Source organism: Diplotaxodon limnothrissa, linkage group LG18, assembly GCF_057381915.1.
Source record: "Diplotaxodon limnothrissa isolate DT_005_m linkage group LG18, D_limnothrissa_male_GT1.1, whole genome shotgun sequence".
Lineage (NCBI taxonomy): Eukaryota > Metazoa > Chordata > Actinopteri > Cichliformes > Cichlidae > Diplotaxodon > Diplotaxodon limnothrissa.
The window spans coordinates 40,394,860-40,422,342 of NC_140613.1; the positions used below are offsets into that span (position 1 = coordinate 40,394,860).

General features: G+C 41.8%; 2 protein-coding genes across 2 annotated transcripts in view; one reads left to right on the forward strand and one right to left on the reverse strand.

Moving 5' to 3' along the window:
• pappa2 (pappalysin 2) overlaps window positions 1–27,483 on the reverse strand; it is a 97,381-nt gene that overhangs the window by 1,475 nt on the left and 68,423 nt on the right. The window contains exons 23-26 of the mRNA XM_085378083.1: window positions 19,819–19,951; window positions 19,541–19,662; window positions 14,687–14,758; window positions 3,596–3,694 (exon numbers count right to left, since the gene is read on the reverse strand). Coding sequence (XP_085234209.1) covers window positions 3,596–3,694; window positions 14,687–14,758; window positions 19,541–19,662; window positions 19,819–19,951 — 426 coding nt within the window. The remainder of the gene's footprint in view (window positions 1–3,595; window positions 3,695–14,686; window positions 14,759–19,540; window positions 19,663–19,818; window positions 19,952–27,483) is intronic.
• On the forward strand, window positions 372–27,284 carry LOC146614172 (uncharacterized). The gene is made up of 2 exons (XM_085377579.1): window positions 372–610; window positions 21,258–27,284. The coding sequence occupies exon 2, from the start codon at window positions 21,444–21,446 to the stop codon at window positions 27,282–27,284; it is 5,841 nt and encodes a 1,946-aa protein (XP_085233705.1). The 5' UTR covers window positions 372–610; window positions 21,258–21,443.

The window sequence follows — 27,483 nt, forward strand, 5'->3', positions numbered from 1 at the left end:
CAAAAAGCATAGAAACGAATTCTGAAAAAGCAGTGGGATAGGAAGAACTGTTACATCAGAACTTTGAGTGAAAGCAGAGTTATTGAGAAGGCCTCTCGGTAGGGTTGTTACATTTCAACTGTAGCAAAGAGCACAACTGTGAATGGCAAAAACAGACAATAAAGTATAAATTAGCTTGAACTGACCTAGCAGCATTGTGTTTGTGCTGAAAGCTAAGCACCCCTTAGTACTTGCTGCATTTCTTCACAGTTTCGAAGAGCGCTCCAACAGCCCCCCTGAGGCCGATAAAGCGCATGTCAAATGGTTCAACGTGGCCTTTGAACGGCAAGAAAAACCTTGAGGGTCGGGGGGGATGGGAAAGGAGGGCAGAACGCACCGCCGTGGAGGTGAACGGATGAACACATGTTAAGAATCAACAACGAGAGGCTGCCAGCTCTTGTCTAGGAAGCGAGCCATCACCACAGGTTGCAAAATAAACTCTGGTGCCCCGTGAAGCAGTCTGTTGCAAGAAATGTAAACATTCGCTCTCAGAGAGGAGTGAGAGGAAGACGGAGCGAAAGAAGGCAGGGGAGAGAAAAGTGTAGAAGACAGAGGGAGAAAATGAGCACAGGTAAGAAGGAGAGTTGTAGGTAGCAGTTTGTCAGCCTTCACTGCTGACTGCACCTATTTCTGGACCCTGACGGCAGGGTGATACTTTCGCTGAGGGCTCTCAAAGCGCTGCACAAGAGCAAGCTTCACTTCAAATGCCAGCACTCGCATTTAAGCCGGGCTGGCACGACCATTAAATGTTTCCCTAACAGCTTCATCTTGACAGAAAGAAAGCCTAACAAGCTCTGGATGGAGAGAACGAGCCTGTTTTTTTTTTTTTTACTTCATCCACACAAACAAAAGCCAAGTCTGTGTTTGAGAGATGCCTCCTGCTGTTTGCCGAAACCTATTCGCGAACAAAACCCGCGTGACGAAAACGTTTCGTGTAGCAGCCCCACAGCCCTTTCTGGTTTGGCCACTTGTTGGACAAAAACAGACACTCCTGTTAAATTAACGGAAGCGTGAGTGTTTCGACAGATGATGTGGCAGCTCACATCGTAACTTTTCCCTTTTGCCCAATCATTCAGTCTTACCTGATTCAAATCTCGAGTATTCCAGCTCCTTGAAAAGGAGTCAGCTGGCCCCACTAGGGCTGTGCGTTATGACCAAAATCTCATGTCCCGATATTAAGACATCTATCGTCCCGATAACGATATAAATCACAAAAATTTAACATTTTCTGTAAATGCTGTGAATCTCGAGCAGCTCGACCTGAAGTGTTTCCAGCTGTGCGTCATGTAGCTGGAGTCGAGTGTTGTAACCGATGCATGAAACGATACATTTTTAGACATAAGTTGTAACGGCCGCCGTTTTCTTTGTGAGTATTTATTACACGGCGTGCTGCGGGGAAAAGCCTGTTCTAACGTTTGAGTCTAAGGTTTATTTTTTAGCACCTGGCGGCTCGTTTTTACTTCTCATCCGTAAACATTCTGCATCTTTCACGTGATTCAGTTTATTTTGAAAAGTCTCAACAGGATCTTGAGCTTTATTGTGAAAGGTTTATGTGGAACAAGCGGACACGCCGTGGTTTTACCGTCGTTGTTGCTAACGACAACGCATAAAAACAAAGGCTTGTCCGTCCTTAGTGTGGTTATATACTATATAAGATATAGTATAAGAGAAGTATAAGATAAATATAAGAGAAAGAGAGAACTTTAGGAAATGAATATAGCCACTACAGTGACCATCAGAACGATGAAACAATATTGCCGTAAACAGTTTATTTTGCGACACCACGAAATAAACGATAGTGTAAAATGAAACGACAGACGTTTTTATATCCGATAGATATCGTTATATCGAACAGCCCTAGGCCCCACGGGATAAAACCAAACAACATCACATATGACTATTGACTCAAAGTATATCAAGTATTTCAGATATGCACAGTGGCCACAGCTGCAGAACAATCTAAACATTATCAACATTATCTGTTTATGTTGAATGATTAATAATACTGAAATGTCATGAACGTCCAGGCTTTTTGTGTGTGGCGGCAGTGAAAATAAGCAATGTGGGTCACGCTGTGTTAAAAACCTGTAATTGCCTACACCTGCATACATCGAGCCCCATAGAAACAGAGAGTTCTGGAAAAAGGCTGAGCCTTCATTACCCCCCCTCTTGCTCCATCACCCTGCTGGAGCCGCGGCAGTCAGGATGCACACTCTCATGGCTGTTTAGTTCACTTCCTTGAAACGACCCCCGCTTGCTGAGTTGCTGTTTTACAGTGGCCGAGGAAACCGCAGACCGTCAGACACCTCGCTGCTCCCACACTTATACCCTCCACCTCTCCCTTTCCCTGTAAAAGAGCAGTTAGTGGCAGTCTGGCAGCTCATTTATTATGACGGCAGCTGCAGACTCACTGAACTCCTCCATTTAAGAAGGAGCTGCCAGTGAGTCATGGCGTGCTGCGGACATAAAGGAGACAGCGGAGGTTCAGCCAACTGTAGGCCATATGAATTAACAGGCAGGGCCCCCTCAAAGAGTGTCAGGAATATGTGGCTTTACAGTAGCCAAACAGAGTATATTTGACGGTGGTGGGAGAGCTGGGGAGTAAGTGACTTCCTAAATGTCAACAGGGGAGAGAAGTTCTCATGAAAGCACAGAAAAATAAGGGGAAAAAGATGTGTTTATGTGGCCTGGTTTCCACCACAGGCTGACCTGGGCTAACTCATTATTATTCATACCATTCCTCTTAGCCACTTAATATATACAGCAATCATTTAGCGCAATTAGTGTAACGCGATACGTTTGCATCTCGTAACGAGCATGAGCGAGCTGTCACCAGGGCAAGTATGTTAGGATGAATAAACAAAGACGGCCAGCGTGTTCCTCAAATAGAGGGACGTGCAGGGGATCCTTTGCAAGCCCAACAGAAAATTCCATTTTAAAATGCCATCTATGTTACACGCCTGCATCACACATTAAAATTGAAACCAGAGACGTTTACATTCAGAGCTTATTTTGGAACACAGCTTAAATAATACGGTGAAATTTGCGCTTCATGCCCAAGTCTGTGCCGACGTCCATCGCTTCATGTCGAAGGTGTGAAAACAGCGTAGCAGCGTGATGAAAACCTGCTTATTTACAATTTGACTGGAAAAGCTTGTGCCGCTAGTCTCCTCCGTTGTTTAAAATACAGATGAGGGAGACTAAATAGGCGCAGTCGTTAACAGGAGCAAGGGGAAAGTAGCAGGGATCTGTGCTTGTTTGCTTAGCAGAAGTCTCCTGCACAGTGCTCGTGCCAAAAGACACAGATTTCTACTACTGCAAACAGGAAGAATCTGCCTTCAGCTTCTAAGCTCCATCTTCATTGAAAATGAGGAAGCCAAATAACACTTTTTTTTACAGTAGATTGAAGGTTCTGTTTATTAAAAATGACCCAACAAATAATAATAATAATGATAACAATAATAAATAGCATAAACAAATTAAACCTGATTGTATCAAAGCAACTGAAATTGATGTGTGTCTCCTTGTGTGGCTCTGGAAAAGTGTGTTTGTGTACCTTCCTGGTGGAGAGTGTAGATGGGCAGCAGTCTCCTCCATCATACTGGCAGTAGGCCCTGTTGTTTATGGTGTCACACCAGCCGTCCCCTCCAAAAGGCTAGACACAAGTTACAAACAAGAAACACTGTTATGGTTGGAGAAATAATCCTTCCCCAAATATGAATTTTACCTTGCACAACATGAAACACCGGGAATGCCAAAAAAAATGACTCAGCATCTTCCCAGAAAACAGAATTTTACTTAGTGGCACACACTGCCACACAATTAAGTTGTTTGGGACATATTTCCATGAAACAAAATATCAAGGAATCAAAATAAACACTTGTGCTGAATAATCAGAGGCCAATTCAACTTGTATATTCAGGCATACCAGGAAATCCATCTTGTGGTCACTGGCAGCTCTGGCAAAGCTCACGAAACCGGGTAACTAATGAAAGAGGATGATTGCTGTCTACTGACCGAGATAGGTCTGGGTGTTCAGCTCAGTGGACAAGTGGGCATGTGACTGTACCAGCAAAGCACTTCCCAAGGTAGGTTAAATAAACCACAGTCACACAAAACATAAAGAAATCTCAATCACAGTTAAAGATGGCTTCTTACGTCAAAGATGATTACATCTGTGGTTACTGAATACAACAGCTAAAGTTCTGTTGATTTAACAGATGCATGACTTCTTGGCTTTGCTGCTATGGAATATGCCATGTGCAAACATTATTAGCTAGCTTAGGTAGGTGACTTTTAGCTGGGCCTTGAGTAAGCAGTCAGCTGGACGCAGGTTAGAATGGTCTGCCTGCATATCTGAATAACAGAAAATCAAAATTAGACTGAACATAGTGTTGGTGGTGGCGTCCAACAATTAAGGTTCAGGCGTGCCATGAGACTTTGTTACAACCATATATATAATGATGAATTGCTCTTTTACCGTCTCAATACTTTGTAGGCACTCAATTCCACTAAAAATAACCCAGAGTTTCTGTCAAACAGAACCTCAGTCCATTCTAACAGTTGGGAATGGTGGGAATTATGAGAGCGTATACAACAAAGTCTCTGATTAACAGCAAGGATATGTCTGTGAAGGTTCTCAGTCATCCAGGTCATCGTAGTCTAAAGAGCTTGGAAAGAAAAACGTCTGGATATCTTTAGGTTGCTTGAAGATGTTTCACCTCTCATCCGAGAAGCTTCTTCAGTTCTGAGGTCAAATGGTGGGGAGTCCCAGATTTAAGTCCTAGGGAGTGTCCCTCAAAAGGGTCATGAACCCCCTGTTGATCCTCTGCCTAATCACACGAGTCAAGATGCGAAAACGGACGTAGGTCACAATCGGCCAAGGTTTCGGGTAAACCCGCTGTAAAACCTAGCCCCACCCTATCATGTGATTTCCTTGGCTGAGTTTGTCTTTCTACCTCCTCTTTGACTCCCACCACCCTCTGGAACACAAACTTGGAGTAATCAAGACCTTACAACACCAGGTAGAAAATGTTCCCTCTAAGCCTGAATGAAGGGAAAAAGAGGGAACACACACATGCAAAGGAGGCTCTTAAAACATGTGGATATCCTAATTGGGCTTTCATCAAGTCAGCAAAGATGCACAGAAAAGAAGACCAGACACCAGCGAGGGAGGATTAGAAAGACAGACGCAACAACATTGTCATCCCCTATGTAGCCGGTGTATCAGAAAAACTCAGGAGAGTTTTCTCCAAGCATGACATCCCAGTGTATTTCAGACCCAGCAACACGCTCAGACAGAAACTGGTTCACCCGAAAGACAAAACTCCAAAACACAAACTTAACAATGTGGTGTTTGCTGTACAGTGCAGCGAGGAATGCCCAGACCTCTACATTGGAGAGACCAAACAGCCACTTCACAAGCGCATGGCACAACATAGAAGAGCCACCTCCACAGGACAAGACTCAGCAGTCCATCTGCATCTTAAGGATAAAGGACACTCTTTCGAGGATGTTCACATTTTGGACAGAGAGGACAGATGGTTTGAAAGAAGAGAGAAAGAAGCATCTATGTCCCTGACACCGTAACACCCACTCACACCCTGGGCCATCTGACCTCAGGAAATCACATGATAGGGTGGGGCTAGGTTTTACAGCGGGTTCACCCAAAAACCTGGGCTAATTGTGACCTACACCCGTTTTCACACATTGACTTTTGGGGGACACTCCCCCAGGACTTAAATGTAGGATTCTCCACCATGTGACCTTAGAACTGAAGAAGCTTCTCAGATGAGAGGTGAAACGTCTTCAAGCATCTTAAAGAAGTCCAGATGCTTTTCTTTCCAAGCTCTTTAGAACAGCAAGGATACAATAACACATAAACCAAACCACTAACTAGAAGTACAACCCACTGGCTCAAGAAATGGGAGCTGTAGAGAGTACAGCAAAGCAACCTTTTCTAAAAGCATAACCTGGACAGGGGGCGGAGCTGAAGATGCTAAAAAGAGATCTGAACCAAAGGGAACAAGAAAATTGGATTTTGCGAAAGCATATGGAAAGGGTATGGATGCATGTTAGAGGGCACTGTAAAGCAAAAGAAATCTCACACGGCATAATCAAATGCTGCAATGCTACAAGCTGGTTGGTAAATGTCTTTGCCTCTTACAATACAATAAAACAAACTAATGAGATGTCACAGGCTGTTTCACACAGACGGGAAAACGGTTGTGTTGAAATTTTGTCTCACTCCTAGGAGTGTTTACAGTGCACAATAACTGTAAAACCACTATAGTAAGGCATGCTAAGCTGTGAGTTTGTCAGAGATTTTATAAAGTGACAAAAAAAGCGGTGCCCTCTGTGATCTTCTGTCACCTCTTTGTCCTGTGAAAATTATTGAATAGCATATTAATATTGTATTAAAGCAGTCTGCCCTTGATCTACCACTCTGGCTTCAACATTTATCCGATGCCTGAAAAGCCTTCCTTTTAAAGTTGCAGACTTCAAAAATAAGTTTGTTCTTCAGGCAGAACGCAATAACATCATTTGGGCGTTAGCCTGGCCTTCCCAAATATGAGTGCAGTCATCTTCAGTTATCTCCAGGCTCCCATTTCTGTTTTCCATGGATGGTGACTTCAAGCCCTTGTTGTTAGATGTGGTTTCTGTTTCATTAGAGTGCAACCTTTTGCATATCTTTGTAGAAACCCTGGCGCTACCTTGGTCCATTGGCATAATTTCTCAAGATGACCATTTTTGCATTGATTACTACAAATAAACTCTTATATAAACTAGAGATGGACCGATCCGATATTACGTATCGGTATCGATCCGATATTACGTATCGGTATCGGTCCGATACTGACCTAAATTACTGGATCGGATATCGGAGAAAAATAAAAAATGTAATCCGATCCATTAAATATCACGAAAGCACCTCACAAAACTTGCAACATGCCGTAACTCACCTCAGAACGTTAGCACGTTGGAGCAGTATGCATCACGTGATAGAGCAGCTGTGGCATGCGGGACCTGTCGGTGGTCTGGATAGCATGTGGAGCTTCGCTAGCAACCCGGCATTTCATCTCCGACAAAGTTATCCCCGAGAGAAGTAAAGCAAGTGTGTAAGTCCATCTCTGAATGTTTGTAAAGCATTCCTGCGTTAAGCTTAACAAGCGACTGCCTCTCGCTCTCCGGCTGCTACTTCAATCGTGAAACTGTTTAAATCAGCTGATCGGCTTTTCTGTCGCGAGTCTGTCTCTCGTTTGTTTTTGGTCCACTTTGCGCCAGAAAGAGGAAACCAGCGGCTGAACAACAGCAGCACGTTTAAGCTTGATCAGCTGTTGTTAGAATTTATTTAATATTACTTTCTACACCAGGATCTTTTTCTACGTAGCTGACGCTGGTAACTGTGCAGGGGCGGATCTAGCAAAGTTTAGCCAGGGGGGCCGATAGGGCATTAACTGGGAAAAGGGGGCACAAAGACATACTTTTCTTTCTTATTCTCATTTAAAATGTCTAGCTTTTAATAAATAATTATCTGACACCCAAAGTTTTAATTTGATGTAAAATGAATAGAAGTCAGTTACTGTACATAGTGACTATTAAGTCTAATATATATACCCTAGTAAGCTATAGTACTTTTTACTTTGGGAAGGTACCATCTGTGCAGTCTGCAATTTTGTTGAAGAAAGATGTTGAATCTATTTAATATTTCTTGAAAAATAATTGATTTCTGTGCATTTTTTTTCACACTGCATCAAATTAAGGTTGATTACGTCGATTAAGCATCATGAGGTGGAGCGTGAGGGGTGGTTCCCTATTTTTTATTTATTTATTTTTGTTGTTGCTGGGAGTTGGAACCCTATTAGTTAGGTTGCTTAATATTTACGCTAAGTACTCTTTAAAATACCAGAATAGGGAGGATGGTGTAGGTTTAAGTTTATTAGATTGATCAGTATTGCTGAACTATGAAATATTTTTTTTGTATACAGGTATAACAGAATAGCTTTAGTGTAGTTGTTGTTTTAAACTTGAGTATGAACTTGCAGACTTGCAAAATGCAGCAAGATATTTAAAAAACAGTTTTGTTGATTAAAAAACACCATATCGGATTCATATCGGTATCGGCAGATATCCAAATTTATGATATCGGTATCGGTATCGGACATAAAAAAGTGGTATCGTGCCATCTCTAATATAAACTCACCTTGCATTAATTGTTATTTTGCTAAACAGCAAACCTTGCACTGGCAAGTCGTAGCAATTAAATAATTGTAACTATATGGAAGGGAAAGCTTTAAGTGATTTTGATGCGGTCCTAAAGTTACACTACAGTAAATAGGGATATATACCAACATGATAAACACAGTAATATAGCCTTAGAGTACATAAGGTGTGAATGCGGCAGAGATGAGTAAAGTGTTATATCCAGTTTACAGTCCTGCTGAATCACTGTGATGAAGTAAAAATGATGACTACAAAGATTCTTCAAAGCAATTTAGCAATCTAGGTTTGGTTTGACATTGTTGACCTAGGATAAATAAAGTAGATGGACATAATTTGATGACTGATATGCTTTAAGTTACTTAGAATACCTTTAGTGTAAACAGTTTTTTGCAATGCCTTGGCCAGTGTGGGAGTCCTGCTGGAGAAACTTTGGAGTGGCACGCAATTTTCTGGAATGAAAGTTACACAGAATCTTAAACGCGATGATGAAAGTCTTTTTAATGTTTTCCACTGAACCTTAAGGGCTTGAAGGGCCTGACGTGCCAACAATATGAAAATAAGTGCTGAGTGCCAAAGATAGTTTTGGTTTCCTCTGATGAGCTGATGGAGATATTTCAAAGACTAACAGTAGACTTTTACCTAACCTGCGCAGGGGGAGAGAGCAGCTGCTGAGAAGATTTCTGGATATTTCTCTTCACTTCAAAGAACTCCCTACTTGACAAATCCCCTTGCCTTTTCTGACTAAATGGCCACGGACAAAAATAAATCTATTTAATTGTTCTGTCTCTAAGTAAATACTTTACCAGTAATTGCACCAGATGTTTCACTACAATCACAGCTTGTATGTAAATCTCTGAATAACCTTCATGACAAAAAGTTGCTTAGCCTAATGGCAAGTTTAATTTGAAATTTCCAGCTCTGACCTTTATTCTGGATTTTGTCAGCGTTCCCATGCTTCTTGTCCTTCCTTGCTGAAAACTGTTTAAATAAGCAGACCCCACACTTTGCCCAGATGAGGTTAATTTGGAGGCCAGGGCTCATGCTGAGGTTAATTAGTATTTACATTCCCTTCCAGGCAGAAAATATCTTGTGATCACAAGAAACACACAGACCCAGGAATAATATTAAAACAGCAAGAACTGGCTATCCACTTCAGTCCCGTACGGGTAATTAAAAGGTCAGCTGGTTTGTGTATTATCTTTAACTCCACTCCAATCAGTGTAAAAGAAACAGGCATAAAAAGCAGAAGCAGCCAATCCCAAACCTCACTTACACGAATATTCTGAGTAGTCATCCACACCTGACAAGCTCTTCACCCAAGTTTATATAACACAGGTATGAATTCTAGAAAACCCTCTGCTGTCAAGCAGCAGTATATTATATGATTGTTTTTTTTAAATTTCCTACCAGGAATTTATATCATTCTTTACATGGCCTGACCCCAGTCACTGCACATCCTTCTGAAAACTGTTTCCCCCTTTCTCTTCTCCATATGACTCACTAACAGAGAAGAAAAGATTTCTTCTGCCAGGTAGGACAGTTCAGGGAGTTTTACTCTTTGTTTGATGCTTCTTTGGTCTTTGTTTTAAAGGTATGTATATTTGGGAGGTGGCTGTTTTTCTGATGTTAAGATTGTAAAATTCTTTTATACAGCTTTGCTTTAAAAAAAGAGCGTAAAAGCAAAGTTATTGATTTATTGGTCAATCTATGTCCCTACACTCACCTATGGTCACAAGCTCTGGGTAGTGGCCAAAGAATGAAATTAGCTTCGTGAGCTGTCTTTTAGAGACAGGATGAGGAGCTTGGTCATTTTGGATGCTGCTGCTCCTCCACATTGACAGGAACCAGTTCAAACATCTGATTAGATTGCCTTCTAGACATCGCCTAGGGGACGTATTTCGGGCATGTCCTAACGGGAGGAGAACCCAGGGCAGACTCAGGAGTCACGGGCGAGATTATACTATTAGCTGGCCTGGGAAGGACTCGGTGCCCAGCTGGATCAGGGAAGTCTGAGTTTCTCCGCTTAGACTCCTGCCCCCATGACCCAAACTTGAGTAAGTGGCAGACAATGGATGGATGGATAATTCTATGTAGTGCAACAGGTATTTGATATGTTCATTTAAAAAAAGTATTTTGAGCAGAACGTAGATTATTCTGAAAGATAAGTTTACATGCAGTCCATTTATAATCACATCATTACCACATGTTTAGCTATTACCTGGCAACTGTAAAGAAGCCTGTATATTCCACTGTCACACTTATAGTATAGCTTGCATCTTGCACAGATCATAACACTCATTCACAGGAGGTCTGTCTGTTTATGCAGAACTATTGTTAAATGACAAAAACACAGATATACCTAATCCATGTTTTGCTTAATCATTTAATCCTTCATTAGCTGTACCTTACTACTGATTTTAAAGATACTGTACAGCATTTTATGATGAGATGAAGGGGAGCACTGTGACCATCTACCAAATGTTTTCAGCAGATGGATTCTATCCTCCGTGCCTAAATGCCTTATATGAAGTCATGCATAAGTCAATGCATTTCTCTGGCTGCACACTCTTACTACAGTCTTTGTTCTTATGATCTCGGTGAAGACATGTCTTTTTCTGTGATGTAATCCTTTTATGGGACTGAAAGGTAGATAAAACATTACATATAACAGTTTTGGTATGGTAGTTGCACGGGATGTCTATGTTGGTTTTAAGAAAGAGTGGAAACAGAGGCAAGGTGCAAAGAGGGTGCAATGGCATCTGGATGAGAGCATAGAGCATATGCAGCACATGTGGTCTGGTATGATTTACAGTGTTGTCATGGAGGAGTGGGCTATAAGCAACTGTTTTGCCTAGCAACATTCACGGGAAGGTGGAAGGGGAAAATGAAGTGCTGGCAGGTGGGAAGAATATTTTAATACCATGAGACATCAACAGTTTATGTGTTCCATCAGTAGTTCCAGCCTTTTCTGAACCAAGAAGGCGAATGCCAAATAAAAACTCTCTGGTTTTATGAATTTAGGTGATTTACTGTCATTGCTACAGTATTTGTGAACTGAAATGCATGCTAAATTGCACATTAAACCACTTTTCAATTAGAATACAAACTACAGGTCACAAGTCTTTCTATAGTTATGCTACAGTGGCCTTAGACACATGGCATCACCTAATCAACTGTGTTGATTATGTCAGAACAAATAAACTACTACTAAATACTAACCAGTTTGAAAGGTACACTGTTCCAAAAAATAGTAATGTCAAAGTATCTTACTGTATATTTTACAGCTTTGTACTGTCTTTCTAGAATATCATGAAATTTACATAAGTAGACGGTGATTTTACATGTCAAAGGTAAAATAACATAACATCACTGTAAATATAGTAAAACACAATTTACTTGTTTTTTAAATATATTTTTTGTACATATGCATATTTTGATTGTAAAAATACATTCAGAAATGTATCATCATTTCACAAATATTTGTCTGTTATGTGAGAGAATGATCTGTTAAATTCAAATGTAATACTATGGAAAAATATATAAAATGATCGAAAATTAATGAGAATAATCAATAATTAAAGGAGTATTTGAATTATAATTGTGCTGAAAATGTCATGTCATCTAGGTCTGATTCAATAATTCAGAGGTAACATGTGAAAATATAATTAATAGGAATAAAAACAAAAAAAAAAAACATATAAAACATTGCACGCTGTGCTAATTATATATTTTAAAAAAATAAATGTAGAGGTAGGAATTGCAATTAATATAAATCTCAAAGTATTCCCAACATTCCTGAACAGAAATAGGCCTCTGCACCTGGGGTGAGGGTGTGGCCATGAAAACAATGTGACATGCCATTGGATGTTGGGACACATGACGCTAAGCATCGGCCAATGAATGTGAACTAACAACCACAAGGTCGCGGGTATGGCTGCACTGTAGGAAAACATCCTAATATAAAAGTATTTTACTGCATTTTACAGTTTTGTTCTTCTAGAATATCATTAAAGTTACGTAAATAGACTGATTTCACATTTCAAATGTAAATTAACGTTAAATCACTGTAATGTAATAAAACATAATTTTCATGATTATTAAATGTATCTGTCTGTACATATGCATATTTAGATTGTTAAAATACATTCAGAAATGTATCATCATTTCACAAATATCTGTCCGTTATTTGAAAGATTGAACTGTTGAATTCAAATGTAATGCTATGGAAAAGTATATAACATGATTCCTATAAGCTTGTGTTACATCACATAAGTATTATTATCATTGCAATTTAGGGCGATCGTGGCTCAAGAGTTGGCAGTTCGCCTTGTGATCAGAAGGTTGCCGGTTCGAACCCCGGCTCGGACACTCTCGGTATTGTGTCCGTGGTCAAGACTCTCCGCCTACTGGTGATGACCAGAGGGTCATATGGCAGCCTCGCCTCTGTCAGTCTGTCCCAGGGCATGCAATCCATTATTATTTAAACCAACTGTTAACTGTATATTTCTGTACATTTATGTATTATGATTCATATTGCCACATTCATTGACCTTGTTTATAGGTAATTTCATTGTTTGATCACGTTAAAATGTTCCTAATTTAATGTCTAAAAGCGCTTGGAAAAGGCATTTTTCCATAGCATTACATTTGAATTTAACAGTTCAATCTTTTAAATAATGGACAAATATTTGTGGAATTATGATACATTTGTGAATGTATTTTAACAATCTATATATGCATATGTACAGACAGATACATTTAAAAAACAAGAAAATTATGTTTTATTACATTTACAGTGATTTTACCTTAATTTACATTTGAAATGTAAAATCAGTCTATTTATGTAAATTTAATGATATTTTAGAAGAACAGTACAAAACTGTAAAATACACAGTAAAATACTTTTATATTACAGTTTTTTTTACAGTGTAGCTTAAATGAACTACCACATGTAAATTTTACTTTTTGTTGACTTGGACATTTACAGATCCAGAAAAGTTCCGGTTTTATTGATTTGTCACATTAATGTCAAAGCAGTCGCATTAGTAGCAGCCTCTTGAAATTAAAGACAAAATAGATGCAACAAGTAAAAGAAAATGCTCCGTAATTAACATATTAAAAACCAAATGAAAAAACGGGAATAATCAAAAGGAAGAAGAATGTTACTTTAGGGAATATTTAAAATGGTTTCTGAGTGGTGTAGTTTGGAGACGTGTAAATCTCTGTATTTTTACCGAGGGCATAACATCATGGGGACTATATTTGTGTTGCTGATTCCGTTTCAGTTTGACACGATTACAATCCTTGTTATTAATCTCTGTCTCTCGTTCACAGCATGTCTTTATCCTGTCTTCCTTCTCTCACCCCAACCAGTCGCAGCAGATGGCCCCGCCCCTCCCTGAGCCTGGTTCTGCCGGAGGTTTCTTCCTGTTAAAAGGGAGTTTTTCCTTCCCACTGTCGCCAAAGTGCTTGCTCATAGGGGGTCATATGAATGTTGGGTTTTTCTCTGTATGTTTTATTGTAGGGTCTACCTTACAATATAAAGCGCCCTGAGGCAACTGTTGTTGTGATTTGGCGCTGTATAAATGAAACTGAATTGAATTGAATTGAACTATTTGTGCACGATGCTTAGCCTTTTTATTGTATTGAATTCCTAGCCACCAGCATATGACAAAGCCCGCTAAATAATGTACAGTGAAATATTAAAGGTACCCAATTAAAGAATTCTAACTAATGTTTTGCAAATATACGTAGATTTACTGGAAAATTGTCTTTGTTTTAAAATCTTTGTTGTAGACTGCTTTTAAACTAAGCTTTGAGTCTGCCTAAATAATGACTCTAAATCTAGCATAAGCCAGTGATTAATTTATTTTCCTTTTTCAGATAATCCATTAGGCTTGGCAGGCAATCCACCATTTGGCAATGCCAGGACCCCTTGGAAAAATAAGCTTCTTTGGCCAGATTTGAAAGGGATTCTTGTAAAGTGTGAGAACATCAGTTTCTGCCTGTGATTTGTCATCATGAAAATGAAGCACATCACACACTGGCTCTAGTATCTTGAGTAGTGATGACAACAGGGATACGGCATGTTTTGCTTCATGTTTTGTATTACTGGAAAGCTCCGTCTGAGACAGTAAATTTAATGTGGTTATGCCCAAAAATGTGCAGTTGTTTTTAGGATATCTCAGCACTAACGGAGTGCTGAGATATGGGCAAAACCAAATGAGATCCTTCTGATATTTACACTTTCGTAGCATGTGAAAGCACATTTGAGACGCACTATGTTCAGATAGAATTTCACTGATACTTTACCAAAGACAAGTGTGTGTAATAGAATTACGCACAGTAGATTGGAGGAAAAAGAAAAGAGTTACTTCAAATGTCCAAGTTTAATTCAGAACTGCCTGGCTGCTTCTAAGCTTACCTCACAGGACTGGATGCAATGAATGTGTTGAGGGTCAGGGTACCACTTCATCATTCCTGTGCAGACTATGCTCTGGGAAACAAAGCACACAACAACATTAGTGAAGCAATGCAGCCACAGGAAATGGATCGCTGCAGTCTTTGCCATAGAAAATAATACTACACTTAGACACAAAAACATTTTTATAGCAATTTTTTTGAGTTTCAGTTGACCTCCAAAGGAAGGGTGTCACTGAGTGTCTGATACACATTTTGAATATGAAAACCACTTTGTTGTCTGTTGAGAAGTGCGACTTCTATGACTGAATTTGATGGATCTTGTGGAATGACTATGTAACGGTGATTTTTTGAGACTACTACTATTCAGCGGCATTCCATCAGGGCAAGCAGGGCAGGCAATACTTGACTAGTAAAGCCCTAAATTGGACATAAATTTAACCGGACCCAAGTTAGAGTGTCTCTCTGCTTTTACCTCAAATACAACACTGTCACAATGCTACTGGCATCTTTGCACCATCCTTTACATTACTGCTATCTTGTAGCTGTAGGTGGTTACTGTCTCTTAAGCACACTTAACTCTGCTTCTCTGTGACTCTATTGAAATTTATAGCATAACTGGTTTATTTAATATCAGTATCCATGCCCCGTTAACAATGCCTCATAAACTACAAGACCTTTTTTCTTGTTGTTTGTGGATGTGCATTTTAGATAAGCCTATGTAATATCATGGAAAGCTAAGGGGTGACTAGCATGCTAGACAAACTGCTGCTGGCTCTGCTTTCACTGTTCTGAGATCAGTTACTCTTCACATTGTCGGGAGTAAAAGTAAGCATCAGCAAGTAAAAAAGCACCATGTGATTAATAATTTTATCAGTTTTCTCTTACTAACCACCGAAGCCAATGTGTAATGTAGAGAAGCACATTAGCAAAGAAAGCCTTCATGATGGAGATCAGTGCCTGTCGTGCTCAGTTTAATAAAACTATCAAATTGAACTTGTGCAGAACCTCACCAGCACTGTCACGTTAATCCCATGGTTGACCAGCTGTTTCACTAATACACCACCTTTATTTTTCATTGATATTGTATCGGGCTTGGTAACATGACTGTTGTGTTATCAGCGTTATTATGTTGAGAACTGTCTCTCAGGTAAGACTCTTACACTGGAGCATAGAGCTTTACAGCATGTTCTGACATGAAGTCAGTCATCGTCTCTGCTTCCCTTTTCGTAAAAATGACCGCATGTCACTGCAACGATTAGATTATTATTGGATGCCGTCTAAAAAGTTGGGGTTAGATGAGAATTAATCCGTTTTAGAGTGACCAGTAGTTGGCTAAAGCATGATGAAAGGAATCCTACTCGTTAATATTATTTTAGTGTCTTGTGTGCAAAATTGTGCGTTTGACCTATGGATGACTTAAAGAAAGCACAAGAAAACAGCACAGTGTGTAAAACCTGGCCCCTGTGTGCTTACAATGAAATTCCATTCCTAATATTGTAGTCAGATTACAGTTACTGTCTTCGCAGGAAGTCAATTTTCCTCGCTTGCCTTGAACCGTATAAAAATGAATAAAACTACATCTTGCATTCATTCTGACTGGAAGCCATAGATATCCTATTGTTTTCACAGACATGTGCAGTACATTATGAATATTTGTTGCATTTTGAAGTATTTGTCATGCGAGAAAAATCATGTTTTTGTACAACTTAAGGAAATGCAAAAGTCAATATTTTGCGGTTAATTTTGGGTGAGGCTGTGGTCTTCTGCCATTTTTTGACCCAAAGAATTTACAAGGTGGTTAGTAGACAGCAGACTGACTAACTAACAAATATGGACAGAGAAAGTGGATCCTCCCCTGTGACTTTCTGTGCACCCTGACCCAGTAACGGAGACCTGATTCCGAAGTACTTGAGATAACACAATCCCTCAAAATCACAAGGCAGTGTCAGAGATATGGCGTAAGAAACCAGACCTCAATCCAACTATTTGACCTTGGCAAGGGCGGAAAAACTGGCTGGTGGGCTGACTGACCACCCAAAAGTAAGACGAAACTGGAGCACTGTTTGCAACAGCATTAACGTAGAAGCGACTCCTAAGATTGAGTAACATGACCTGCCTTTGAAGCAAAACAACCCTGTAACTCAGACCCATGAGCTGACATTCCAAGTTTTTTTTTTTCATGGCGACTTGTATACACTGTGTATACACTATGAGAAATGTGTGTAATTCCTAAAAGGCTTGACGTCAACTGGAACCTTTACTCTCACTATCTGCCTGCGATTTCCAGTAATCCAACAAGTCCTGAATGATAACGGACACAGTCGCATACACATGTAGTGAATTTTGCTGGGTGATTAGCTGATGCAGCTGGGAATAAAAATGTTTTCTAAAAAACTCCTAAAGATACTATCTTGCCAGTGATTCAATCAGATACCTGATATGAAACACATTAGCTCATTCTATGATGAATTTGGAAAATGTCAGCTGCAGTTTGACAGAGATTAATTTTTAGACACTCTCAGTTACTTACAGACCACTTGAAATGGTTTCTGTTGAAAATTAAACTGATATTTCTGTGTTTTCTTTACTAACTAAACACACTGCAACATATTACTTTTGAGCACATGTTATGGTCTCAATTTAGGACTTTAAATGAACACTTAAAGCCACCAAAAAGATCTCAAATCTAAAATTTCATGACTGAGGAGTTGAAACCTGAATGTAGAAAAAAAAAAGGGTAATTCCTCTTCAACTATTGCTATTTAAAAATGCAAAAATGTGTACAAATGTATTGCTTATGATAGCTGCATAGCTTTTTAGCTACTGTTACTCTGTGTGGGGCCTCGTTGTAGCTGTGTGGGTTCTCTCTGGGTAATAGTTTCCACCCAAAATCCAAAGGCATTCATGTTGCTAGGTTAGGTTTACACCTAACCTAGCAACCCAAATATCACTCAGTGTTTGCTCTGGACTGACGATCTCCAGCGTGTACCACATTTGTTGTAAAATGACAGCTTGGATACTCACGCTGAACTGGACAAGTGGTTAAAAGAATGGTTGGATGAATAAACTCATATATATCCGCTTATAAATCACAGAACATGTATTTCTTTTTAATACTTTTAAGATTAGGCTTAAAACTTTCCTTTTGGCTAAAGTTGGGCTGGATCAGGTGACGCTGAATCCTCCCTTAGTTATGCTGGTGTAGGCTGTAGGATTCCCATGATGCATTGAGTGTTTCTTCTTCAGTCACCTTTCTCACTCACTATGTGTTAACAGACCTCTCTGCACTAAATCATACTTGTTATTAACCTCTGTCTCTCTTCCACAGCATGTCTTTATCCTGTCTTCCTCTCTCACCCCAACCCCCACTCGTGGCAGATGGCCCCGCCCCTCCCTGAGCCTGGTTCTGCCGGAGGTTTCTTCCTGTTAAAAGGGAGTTTTTCCTTCTCACTGTCGCCAAAGTGCTTGCTCATAGGGGGTCATGTGATTGTTGGGTTTTTCTCTGTATGTATTACTGTAAGGTCTACCTTACAATATAAAGCACCTTGAGGCGACTACTGTTGTGATTTGGCGCTGTGTAAATAAAACAGAATTGAACTGAATAGTTGTTTAAGAATATCATTTTCTCAACATACCCATCAGTCTCCTCCACTGATGGGTATGTTTTGCCCAGAGGTACTATTCAAATAGTACATTTTGTTAAGTGCACCAGATGTTTGGACACATTATTCATCCTGATGGGTGTTTTTGTGTAAAAATCTCTGCACTGTTTGTCAACGTATCAGCTTTCACGCTGCTCTGGACTAGTCGCTTGGCAGCAAGTGAGCAAAACAACAGCAGTTTTGTAACACCTACCGTGCGCTTCCAAATGGTAGCAAAAACCACAATGTCTTTCTCAGTTGTGGTTATTTTTTACCAATCACAACATGTTATTTTTCACCACATCCAAGCTCATCACTTATCATAAAAACCTAACAGCTGCACCCAGTTATGCAAGTTGCGATCACAGTTCAACATTAATCAATGAACCTTGAAAGTATGAATATTATATATGCATCAAGCGTGAGTCAGGTAAACTGTATCTCAAACCAGCATTTAAGAAACAATAGCTACACTGTAAAAACTACTGTTGTGACATTGAGACGGCAAGAGGGGTGTCACATTTACAAAGGACCTCCTGGCCTACACTGGGTGGTTATTGGCTGGCTGAGGGAGGGGTTGTCAGCTGATCCAGCTCACCTTGGCCTTCCAGGCTATAAAAGCTGGTTCAGAAGGACTACTAACTTCCACTTTACCTGGCATCAACCTTCCAGTAACAACAAATTTTCTTATTTGAGTAAACTTCTTGTGTGGACTCCCTCTTTGTCACATACCTTGAGCCAGTTTGTGACATCGTGCCAAAGTTTCTACTTTTTCTTGAGAAAATAAACACAATGTCTGAAATATGATGGAAAGGAACTATTTTAACCCAACATTGTGCGTGTTACCATATATTGTTTTGCTGATCTTGGAAAAACCAAAAAAATCTAGTCACACTAGTCAAGTTATGTAATCTGGGACGTCACTTGGGATCGAGTAGTTCTCTAAGAGGCAGTAGGTAAATCTACCATCCTAGAAATCTATGGTTTGGATCTGGGTTGCTTTGATTTGGAAAATGATGACATGCAAAGTAAAGTACAAACAACTTTTTTCAATTCAGCATTTCGTCATTCATCACAACATTTCAGCACGTAGAGGACAAGACCAGAAGATCTCCTGTTTAAGGATGTGGACACTCCATGTTTGGGTATGTGTTGAACTTTAATTAAAAAACATTCCCCCAGTATACCGATACTCTACTCCAAAGGTATCTCACCTGAACTTTTTTGGGAACCATCCAGTGTTTCAAAGACTTGACTGTAGTACCATTGGGCAGAACCACCGGGTCATGTAGGTCCAAGTCTACAGCCATAATGCATATTGGGTAGCATTCAGCACCTAAAAAAAAGTTAAAATGAGAAACACAATAATGTAGAAGTCTAAGAATTATAATAAAGTAGAAAAAATGTAGTGTCCATCCAGATAAGCCAAAAAGGATATATATGGTTTCATTTAGTTTCACAGAAAGAATGAAAATCTAAAGGTCACACTCACCAACAGCCATCCCATGGTCACAGCTGTACTCCACAGAGTTGAGATCTGGAGGAGCAGAACAAGATCCCTGGAGATTGGGACACATGACAAATTCTGCTGTCCATTCTCCATCCTTAGTGCAGCGAATTTCAATCTGGAAACAAATACAGGCATTAAAATCCACAATGGAAAGTCTACACTTGTCCCAGTTTGGGCATTTTTGCATGTATACACATGAATCTCACTATAGCAACAAAATACTTGGTGGAAATACAGGTTCATGGCTGTTTGTAGGAATTTGTAGAAGAAACAAAACTGTATGTGAAATCTGAATTTCAGTTATTCCACAGAGCTGAATCCTAGGAGCGATGTCACATGTAAGCGAAAATGATGTGAGTTTCACCAATCCAAATCAGGATGTTGTAGTGATCTAGTGGGCGATTGTGGCTCAAGAGTTGGCAGTTCGTCTTGTATTCGGTAGGTTGCCGGTTCGAGCCCCGGCTCGGACAGTCTCGGTTGTTGTGTCCTTGGGCAAGACACTTCACCCGTTGCCTACTGGTGGTGGTCAGAGGGCCCGGTGCCGCCAGTGTCCGGCAGCCTCGCCTCTGTCAGCGCGCCCCAGGGTGGCTGTGGCTACGACGTAGCTGCCATCACCAGTGTGTGAATGGGTGGATGACTGAACGTGTAAAGTGCTTTGGGGTCCTTAGGGACTAAGTAAAGCACTATACAAGTACAGGCCATTTACCATAAAACAGCGGTCCCCAACCTTTTTTGCGCCACGGACCGGTTCATGTCCAACAATATTTTCACGGCCCTTTCAGGTGTCTCGGATAAATACAACAAAATAAAAGCAGTACCACTCCCCCCCAAAAAAGAAGATTTATTCATAACACACGGCAAAAGACACAGGGAAACAACCAATGATAAAAACCCTGAAAACCATGACTCTCACACCCAGGCCTCAACTCTCGCGGCCCGGTACCAAATGACTCACAGACCGGTACCGCTCCATGGCCCGGTGGTTGGGGACCGCTGATCTAAAAGATTTACCTTTAAAAAGATAAGAGTCAGTATTAAAATTTGATTTGCTGATTTATTTTGTAATTCACTTTGTGACTGTACTGGAACTGTTTGTATGTTATTTCTCCAGGCCTATAGGGGGCGCAGGTTTGCACAGTTTGCTATGTTGAGCCAATTAGTCACTAAAAGAAGTGTGATAGGAAGTGTTTGCTCATGAGTGAAGCAAGACATGGTGTGTTTTCCTCCGATCCAAAGCCATCCACTCCGTTAAATCCCTTTGAGTGGCAATATGAGTAAGTTTCTTAATTGTGTTTACCTTTAAGAGAGGGTATATGACATTATTGAAGTGATTTGGAAACTTTTGATGTGTTTTATATGTCCACTTAAGTTCAACCCAAGCTAATGTTTATGTGACATTTCTGTATTCTGTATCATTTCAGTTTCACACTTTTTTGCATTAAATCCTGTCCAAATACAACACGTGCCTGTTCCTTGGAGGAAGTGATGCAAGAGAGAGTTTAGCTGGCTGTGAATCTCAATATAGGACACTGGGTCACATTGGGTGCAACAGTACAGTGAAATCATAGCGCTCTGCGAGGGACGTCGAGTGACAGTTCTACTCTAACATGGAGAAATCAGAGGCTGAAGGTCAAAACGACGAGGAAGCAAGGTCCACTCGCTCAAGAAGGTCCTCAAAGTCTTCAGGAAAACTGACTGTTAGATCATCTGCAGCATGTTCAAGCAGGTCGTCAGCATCAACCCGAGCCAGTATGGCAGCAGCGCGGGCACAAGCAGAAGCTCAAGCAGCAAAAGCCAGATTAGCTTACGCTGAGAAGGAGATGAACATTAAAGTAGAAAAGGCCCGTCTAGAAGCAACTCTGGATGTAATCAACCTCCAAAAGGAAGCAGATGCAGCCTTGGCTAAAGCAGAGGTAATGGAGTCAGCAGCAGCTCAATTTGACAAAGCTGAATCAGGGGAAGAGTGGCCATTGTCACCCCTACAAGTAACCCCAGAGCAAAAAGTGAGTGAATACATAAATAAACACAGCCACACTGACCTGGTTCCAGACATTACATCTCACCATGATGACAGTAAATATCAGAATGAACAATCCAAACAACCAGTAATGTACACACCTCTTTGTCCCAAACAAGAGCCAGTGCAGTACTCATTCATGCCACAAGATGGGGCAGAGAGACGACTACAAAGAGATGTAAGTCCACAGACTCTCCACGATGCATTACAACTGCAGCACGGATTAAGCTCAAATGATAATGCAGACACCATAGCAAGCGACCTCGCCAGATTCTTAGCCAAGAGTCAGCTAATAACTGGAGGGCTGTCTAAATTTGACGACAAGCCAGAAAATTACCTTAGCTGGAAAGCCACATTCCAGAGCACTGTTAGGGACCTTGGTCTAACAGCCACTGAAGAAATCAACCTACTCATTAAGTGGTTAGGCCCAGAGTCTTCTGAACACGCCAAGAGATTAAAAGCAGTCAACATAAAGCATCCACCTGCCGGTCTGAACATGATATGGTTGAGACTAGAGGAATGTTACGGCTCACCAGAAGCAATAGAAAACTCCCTGTTTGCCCGAATACGAGACTTTCCAAAGCTCTCCAGTAAAGAACCACACAAGCTTCGCGACCTATCAGATCTGCTGTGTGAACTCCAAGCTGCAAAGCTAGATGGTTATTTGCCTGGTTTAAGTTACCTCGACACAGCTAGGGGAGTACATCCAATTGTGGAGAAGCTGCCCTTCCATCTTCAAGAGAAGTGGACAATGGTAGGGTCAAAGTTTAAAGAAGACCACAATGTTAGCTTCCCACCATTCTCATTCTTTGTCGAATTTGTGAAACGTCAAGCAAAAGCAAGGAATGATCCAAGCTTTACCACACCTTTCAACACGACTCTTTCCTATGCCAACCACATGTCCAGCTACAGAAAAGAAAAACCGTTAAGTAACCACAACCAAAGGTCATCGGTTACAGTGCACAAGATGGACATATCATCAGAGGGATCAAAGGTAAAAAAAGCAGACGAAGACATTGAAAGACAGTGCCCCATACATCACAAACCCCACCCACTCAAAAGATGCAGGGGCTTTAGAGCTATGCTGCTTGAGCAGAGGAAGAGGTTCCTCAGAGACAATAGCATTTGTTACCGCTGCCTTGCTTCCACCGGCCACCAAGCCAAAGACTGTACAGTCATGATTAAGTGTGAAGAGTGCAATAGTGAGAAACACCTGGCAGCTCTTCATCCTGCCCCAACACAGCAAATGCTCAGACCTCCTTCATCTCCTGAAGTGCACGGCGGGGAGCAAGCAAATCCACAAGACCCGGATGTTACTGCCACATGCACAGAGGTATGTGGAAATAAAATCACAGGGAGATCCTGTTCTAAGGTTTGCTTAGTGCAAGTCTATCCCAAGGGTCAGCGAGACAACGCCAGAAGGATGTATGCAATAATTGACGATCAAAGTAACCAGTCACTTGCAAAGACAGAGTTTTTTGACATATTTAACATACAAACCACACCTGAACCATACATGCTGAAAACTTGTAGTGGTGTAACACACACGACTGGTAGAAGAGCATGTGGCTACATGGTTGAGTCATTAGATGGAAAAATGAGTTTCCCTCTCCCCGCGCTCATTGAGTGCAATGCCATCCCCAACAACAGGGAAGAGGTGCCAACTGCAGAAGCTGCTTTACACCACCCGCACCTGAAAGCAATAGCTGCTCAAATACCACCTCTCGACCCAAGTGCAGACATTCTGTTGCTGATAGGACGCAACCTTCTGAGAGTTCACAAAGTGAGGGAGCAAATCAATGGCAGAGATAATGACCCATTTGCACAGAAGCTTGACCTGGGCTGGGTTATCATTGGCGATGTGTGTCTTGGTAATGCCCACAAGCCAAGTAAAGTGAATGTTCTGAAAACCTATGTATTGGACAATGGGCGCCCAAGCTATCTCACTCCCTGCGACAGTCACCTTAGTGTAAAGGAGGACTTCAGTCTGAGCCAAACCAAAGCCATCTCCAGTCAACCGCCATCTGCTCTCTCACACCAAAAGCCCACGGCTGAGAATTTGGGAGACTCTGTGTTTTGTCACACCAGCAACGACAACCACCTTGCTCATTCAGCTGAAGATGTAATCTTTTTGAAAAAGATGGCAGGCTTCTTCAAGGACAATACAAACAGCTGGGTTGCACCACTCCCGTTCCGAACCCCCAGACGCAAACTCCCGGATAACCGGTCCTACGCCTACCAACGGCTGATGTCGTTACGACGTACGCTCGACAAGAAACCAGAAATGAAAACACATTTTGTGGAATTCATGCAGAAAATGCTAGATAACCAACATGCAGAGCTCGCACCACCTCCCAATAGAGACAAAGAGAACTGGTATCTCCCCATTTTTGGTGTGTACCATCCCCAAAAGCCAGGGAAGATACGCGTTGTGTTTGATTCGAGTGCACAGTTTGATGGAGTGTGCCTCAATGAGGTGCTGCTTTCTGGCCCGGACCTGAACAACACACTTTTGGGTGTGCTGCTTCGCTTCAGGAAAGAACCAGTCGCAGTCACAGCTGACATTGAACAAATGTTCTACTGCTTTGTGGTCCAAGAAGACCACAGAGACTACCTTCGCTTTCTTTGGTACAAAGACAACGACCTTGGCAAAGACGTAGTAGACTACAGAATGAGGGTGCATGTCTTTGGTAACAGTCCTTCCCCTGCAGTGGCAATTTACGGGCTGAGACTGGCAGCAAGGGAAGCAGAAAGCGAGTATGGAACTGATGCCCGAGACTTCGTAGAGCACAACTTCTATGTCGATGACGCATTAAAGTCTTTCCCAACTGCAGCTGAGGCTGTTGATGTCCTACAGAGAACTCAGAAAATGCTTGCCCTCTCAAATCTACGTCTCCACAAGATTGCTTCCAATAAAGTGGAAGTGGTGAGTGCATTCCCCCCTGAGGATAGGGCCAAAGATATCAAAGATCTCGATTTAACAACAGATGAGCTTCCAGTCCAGCGCAGCTTGGGGGTAAGTTGGAACCCCACAACAGACACGTTCACATTCCACGTTCCACAAGAGCAAAAACCCTTCACTCGCCGGGGCGTACTCTCAACAGTGAACAGCTTGTTTGACCCTCTTGGTTTGCTTGCACCTGTAACCATCAAAGGCAGACTTCTTCTCAGAGAGCTCTCCAGCGGCAACCTTGAGTGGGACAGTTCCTTACCCCAAGACATGTACGACGGCTGGAGAAGGTGGCATGACTCGCTACGAAGTCTCACAAACCTGCACATTCCCCGCCCCTACGTCACGTTCTCCATCTCACAAGCCACATTCATCGAACTTTGTGTTTTCTCAGACGCTTCAGTGAAAGCCATCGCTGCGGTAGCTTACCTGAAGGTCACACATGAAGATAGGCACAGTGAGGTCGGATTCGTTATGGGTAAGGCCAAACTAGCTCCTGTACCAGAACCGACCATTCCTCGATTAGAGCTGTGCGCTGCAGTGCTTGCTGTGGAGATGTCAGAGCTTCTCACAGTAGAACTAAACGTAAAGATTGACAAGACAACATTCTACACTGACAGTAAAGTGGTGTTAGGATACATTAACAATCAAAACAGAAGATTCCATGTATATGTGAACAATCGTGTACAGAGAATCAAGCAGTCTTCCCTACCAGATCAATGGAGATACGTCCCATCAGAGCACAATCCTGCCGATCATGTCTCTTCGTCTGTACCAGCAGACAAACTCTCTGGTACTTCATGGTTGTACGGCCCAGTATTTCTTCTCAATCACGAGACTCTCTCCCCAGAAAAGGGTCCATTTGAACTCGTCGATCCAGAGTCGGACATTGAAATTCGACGTAACGTCAATGTGCTTGTGACCACAACTGCTCCAGGTGCCTTGGGTTCATCACGCTTTGAAAGATTCTCAAAATGGACTTCCCTTGTCCAAGCGGTGGCCTACCTTCGCCACATCTCCCACAGTTTCAAGTCTAAAGATGGTGGTGCCTGTAGCGGCTGGCATCTTTGTAAGGCTAGTCTCACAGATGAAGCGTTATATGAAGCAGAGCACACAATCATCAGGTGTGTCCAGCGTGAAGCCTATGCAGAAGAAATAAAATGCATCATGGCGAAACGAGACTTACCTCGCAACAGTGCTCTTCACAAACTTCATCCCATCGTCGATGGCAAAAACTTATTGCGAGTAGGAGGTCGACTTGCAGAGTCTGGCTTGCCGAGTCATCAGGCTAACCCTCTTCTGATACCAGGGAAGCATCACATTGCAACACTGCTCATTCGACATCACCATGAAGCCACCCAGCACCAAGGAAGACACTTCACTGAGGGGGCTGTGAGAGCAAGTGGCTTATGGGTAGTTGGTTCTAAGAGGTCTATCAGCAGTGTAATCCACAAATGTGTCACCTGCAGAAAGCTTCGAGGTAGAACAGAGCAGCAAATCATGTCTAACTTACCTGCCGAACGCCTTCAGACGGACCCCCCATTCTCTTATGTTGGCCTCGATGTATTTGGACCGTGGGAGGTTTCAACACGCCGCACCAAAGGTGGTCATGCAAACAGTAAGAGATGGGCAGTCTTGTTCACTTGCATGTCTACACGGGCTGTTCATATTGAAGTGATTGAAACTCTCAGCTCTTCCAGTTTCATCAATGCTCTTCGCAGGTTCTTTGCGATCAGAGGCCCTGCCAAACAGTTGAGGTCAGATTGCGGAACCAATTTCATTGGTGCCTCCAAGGACCTAAAGTTGCATTCCCCAAAACCTGGTGATACAAGTGTGGATGACTACCTACGCAAGCAGAGGTGTTCCTGGGTGTTTAATGCTCCTCACTCATCTCACATGGGTGGCGCCTGGGAGCGTATGATAGGCATCTCACGACGCATCCTGGACTCAATGCTCCTACAAGCAGGAAACCCTACTCTAACTCACGAGGTCCTGACAACGTTAATGGCGGAAGTCACGGCTATTATCAACGCAAGGCCACTTGTACCCGTTTCCTCGGATCCAGACGCTCCCTTAATCCTGACCCCCTCAGCTCTGCTCACCCAGAAGTTCGATCCGATTCCAACTCCACCTGGGGAATTCACCAAGGCCGACATATATACACGGCAGTGGAAGAGAGTTCAAGCCCTTGCCGACACATTCTGGGCCAGGTGGCAGAGGGAGTACCTCCACATGCTCCAAGGTCGTCAGAAATGGCAGCGCAGCAAACCAAACTTGAAGGAAGGAGACGTTGTTCTTCTGAAGGACAAGCAACTAAAAAGAAATGAGTGGCCTATGGGTGTCATCGTGAAGACACTTCCAAGCAGAGATGGAGTTGTCAGAAAGATGGAAGTGAAGGTGACACGCGACAAGATTGCAAAGACATTCTGTAGACCCATTTCGGACTGTATCCTTCTTCTGAGAGATTGGTCTCATGTGTAAATAGGGTCTAGTGGCAATCTTAAAATAATGCCAGGCGGGGAGTGTACTGGAACTGTTTGTATGTTATTTCTCCAGGCCTATAGGGGGCGCAGGTTTGCACAGTTTGCTATGTTGAGCCAATTAGTCACTAAAAGAAGTGTGATAGGAAGTGTTTGCTCATGAGTGAAGCAAGACATGGTGTGTTTTCCTCCGATCCAAA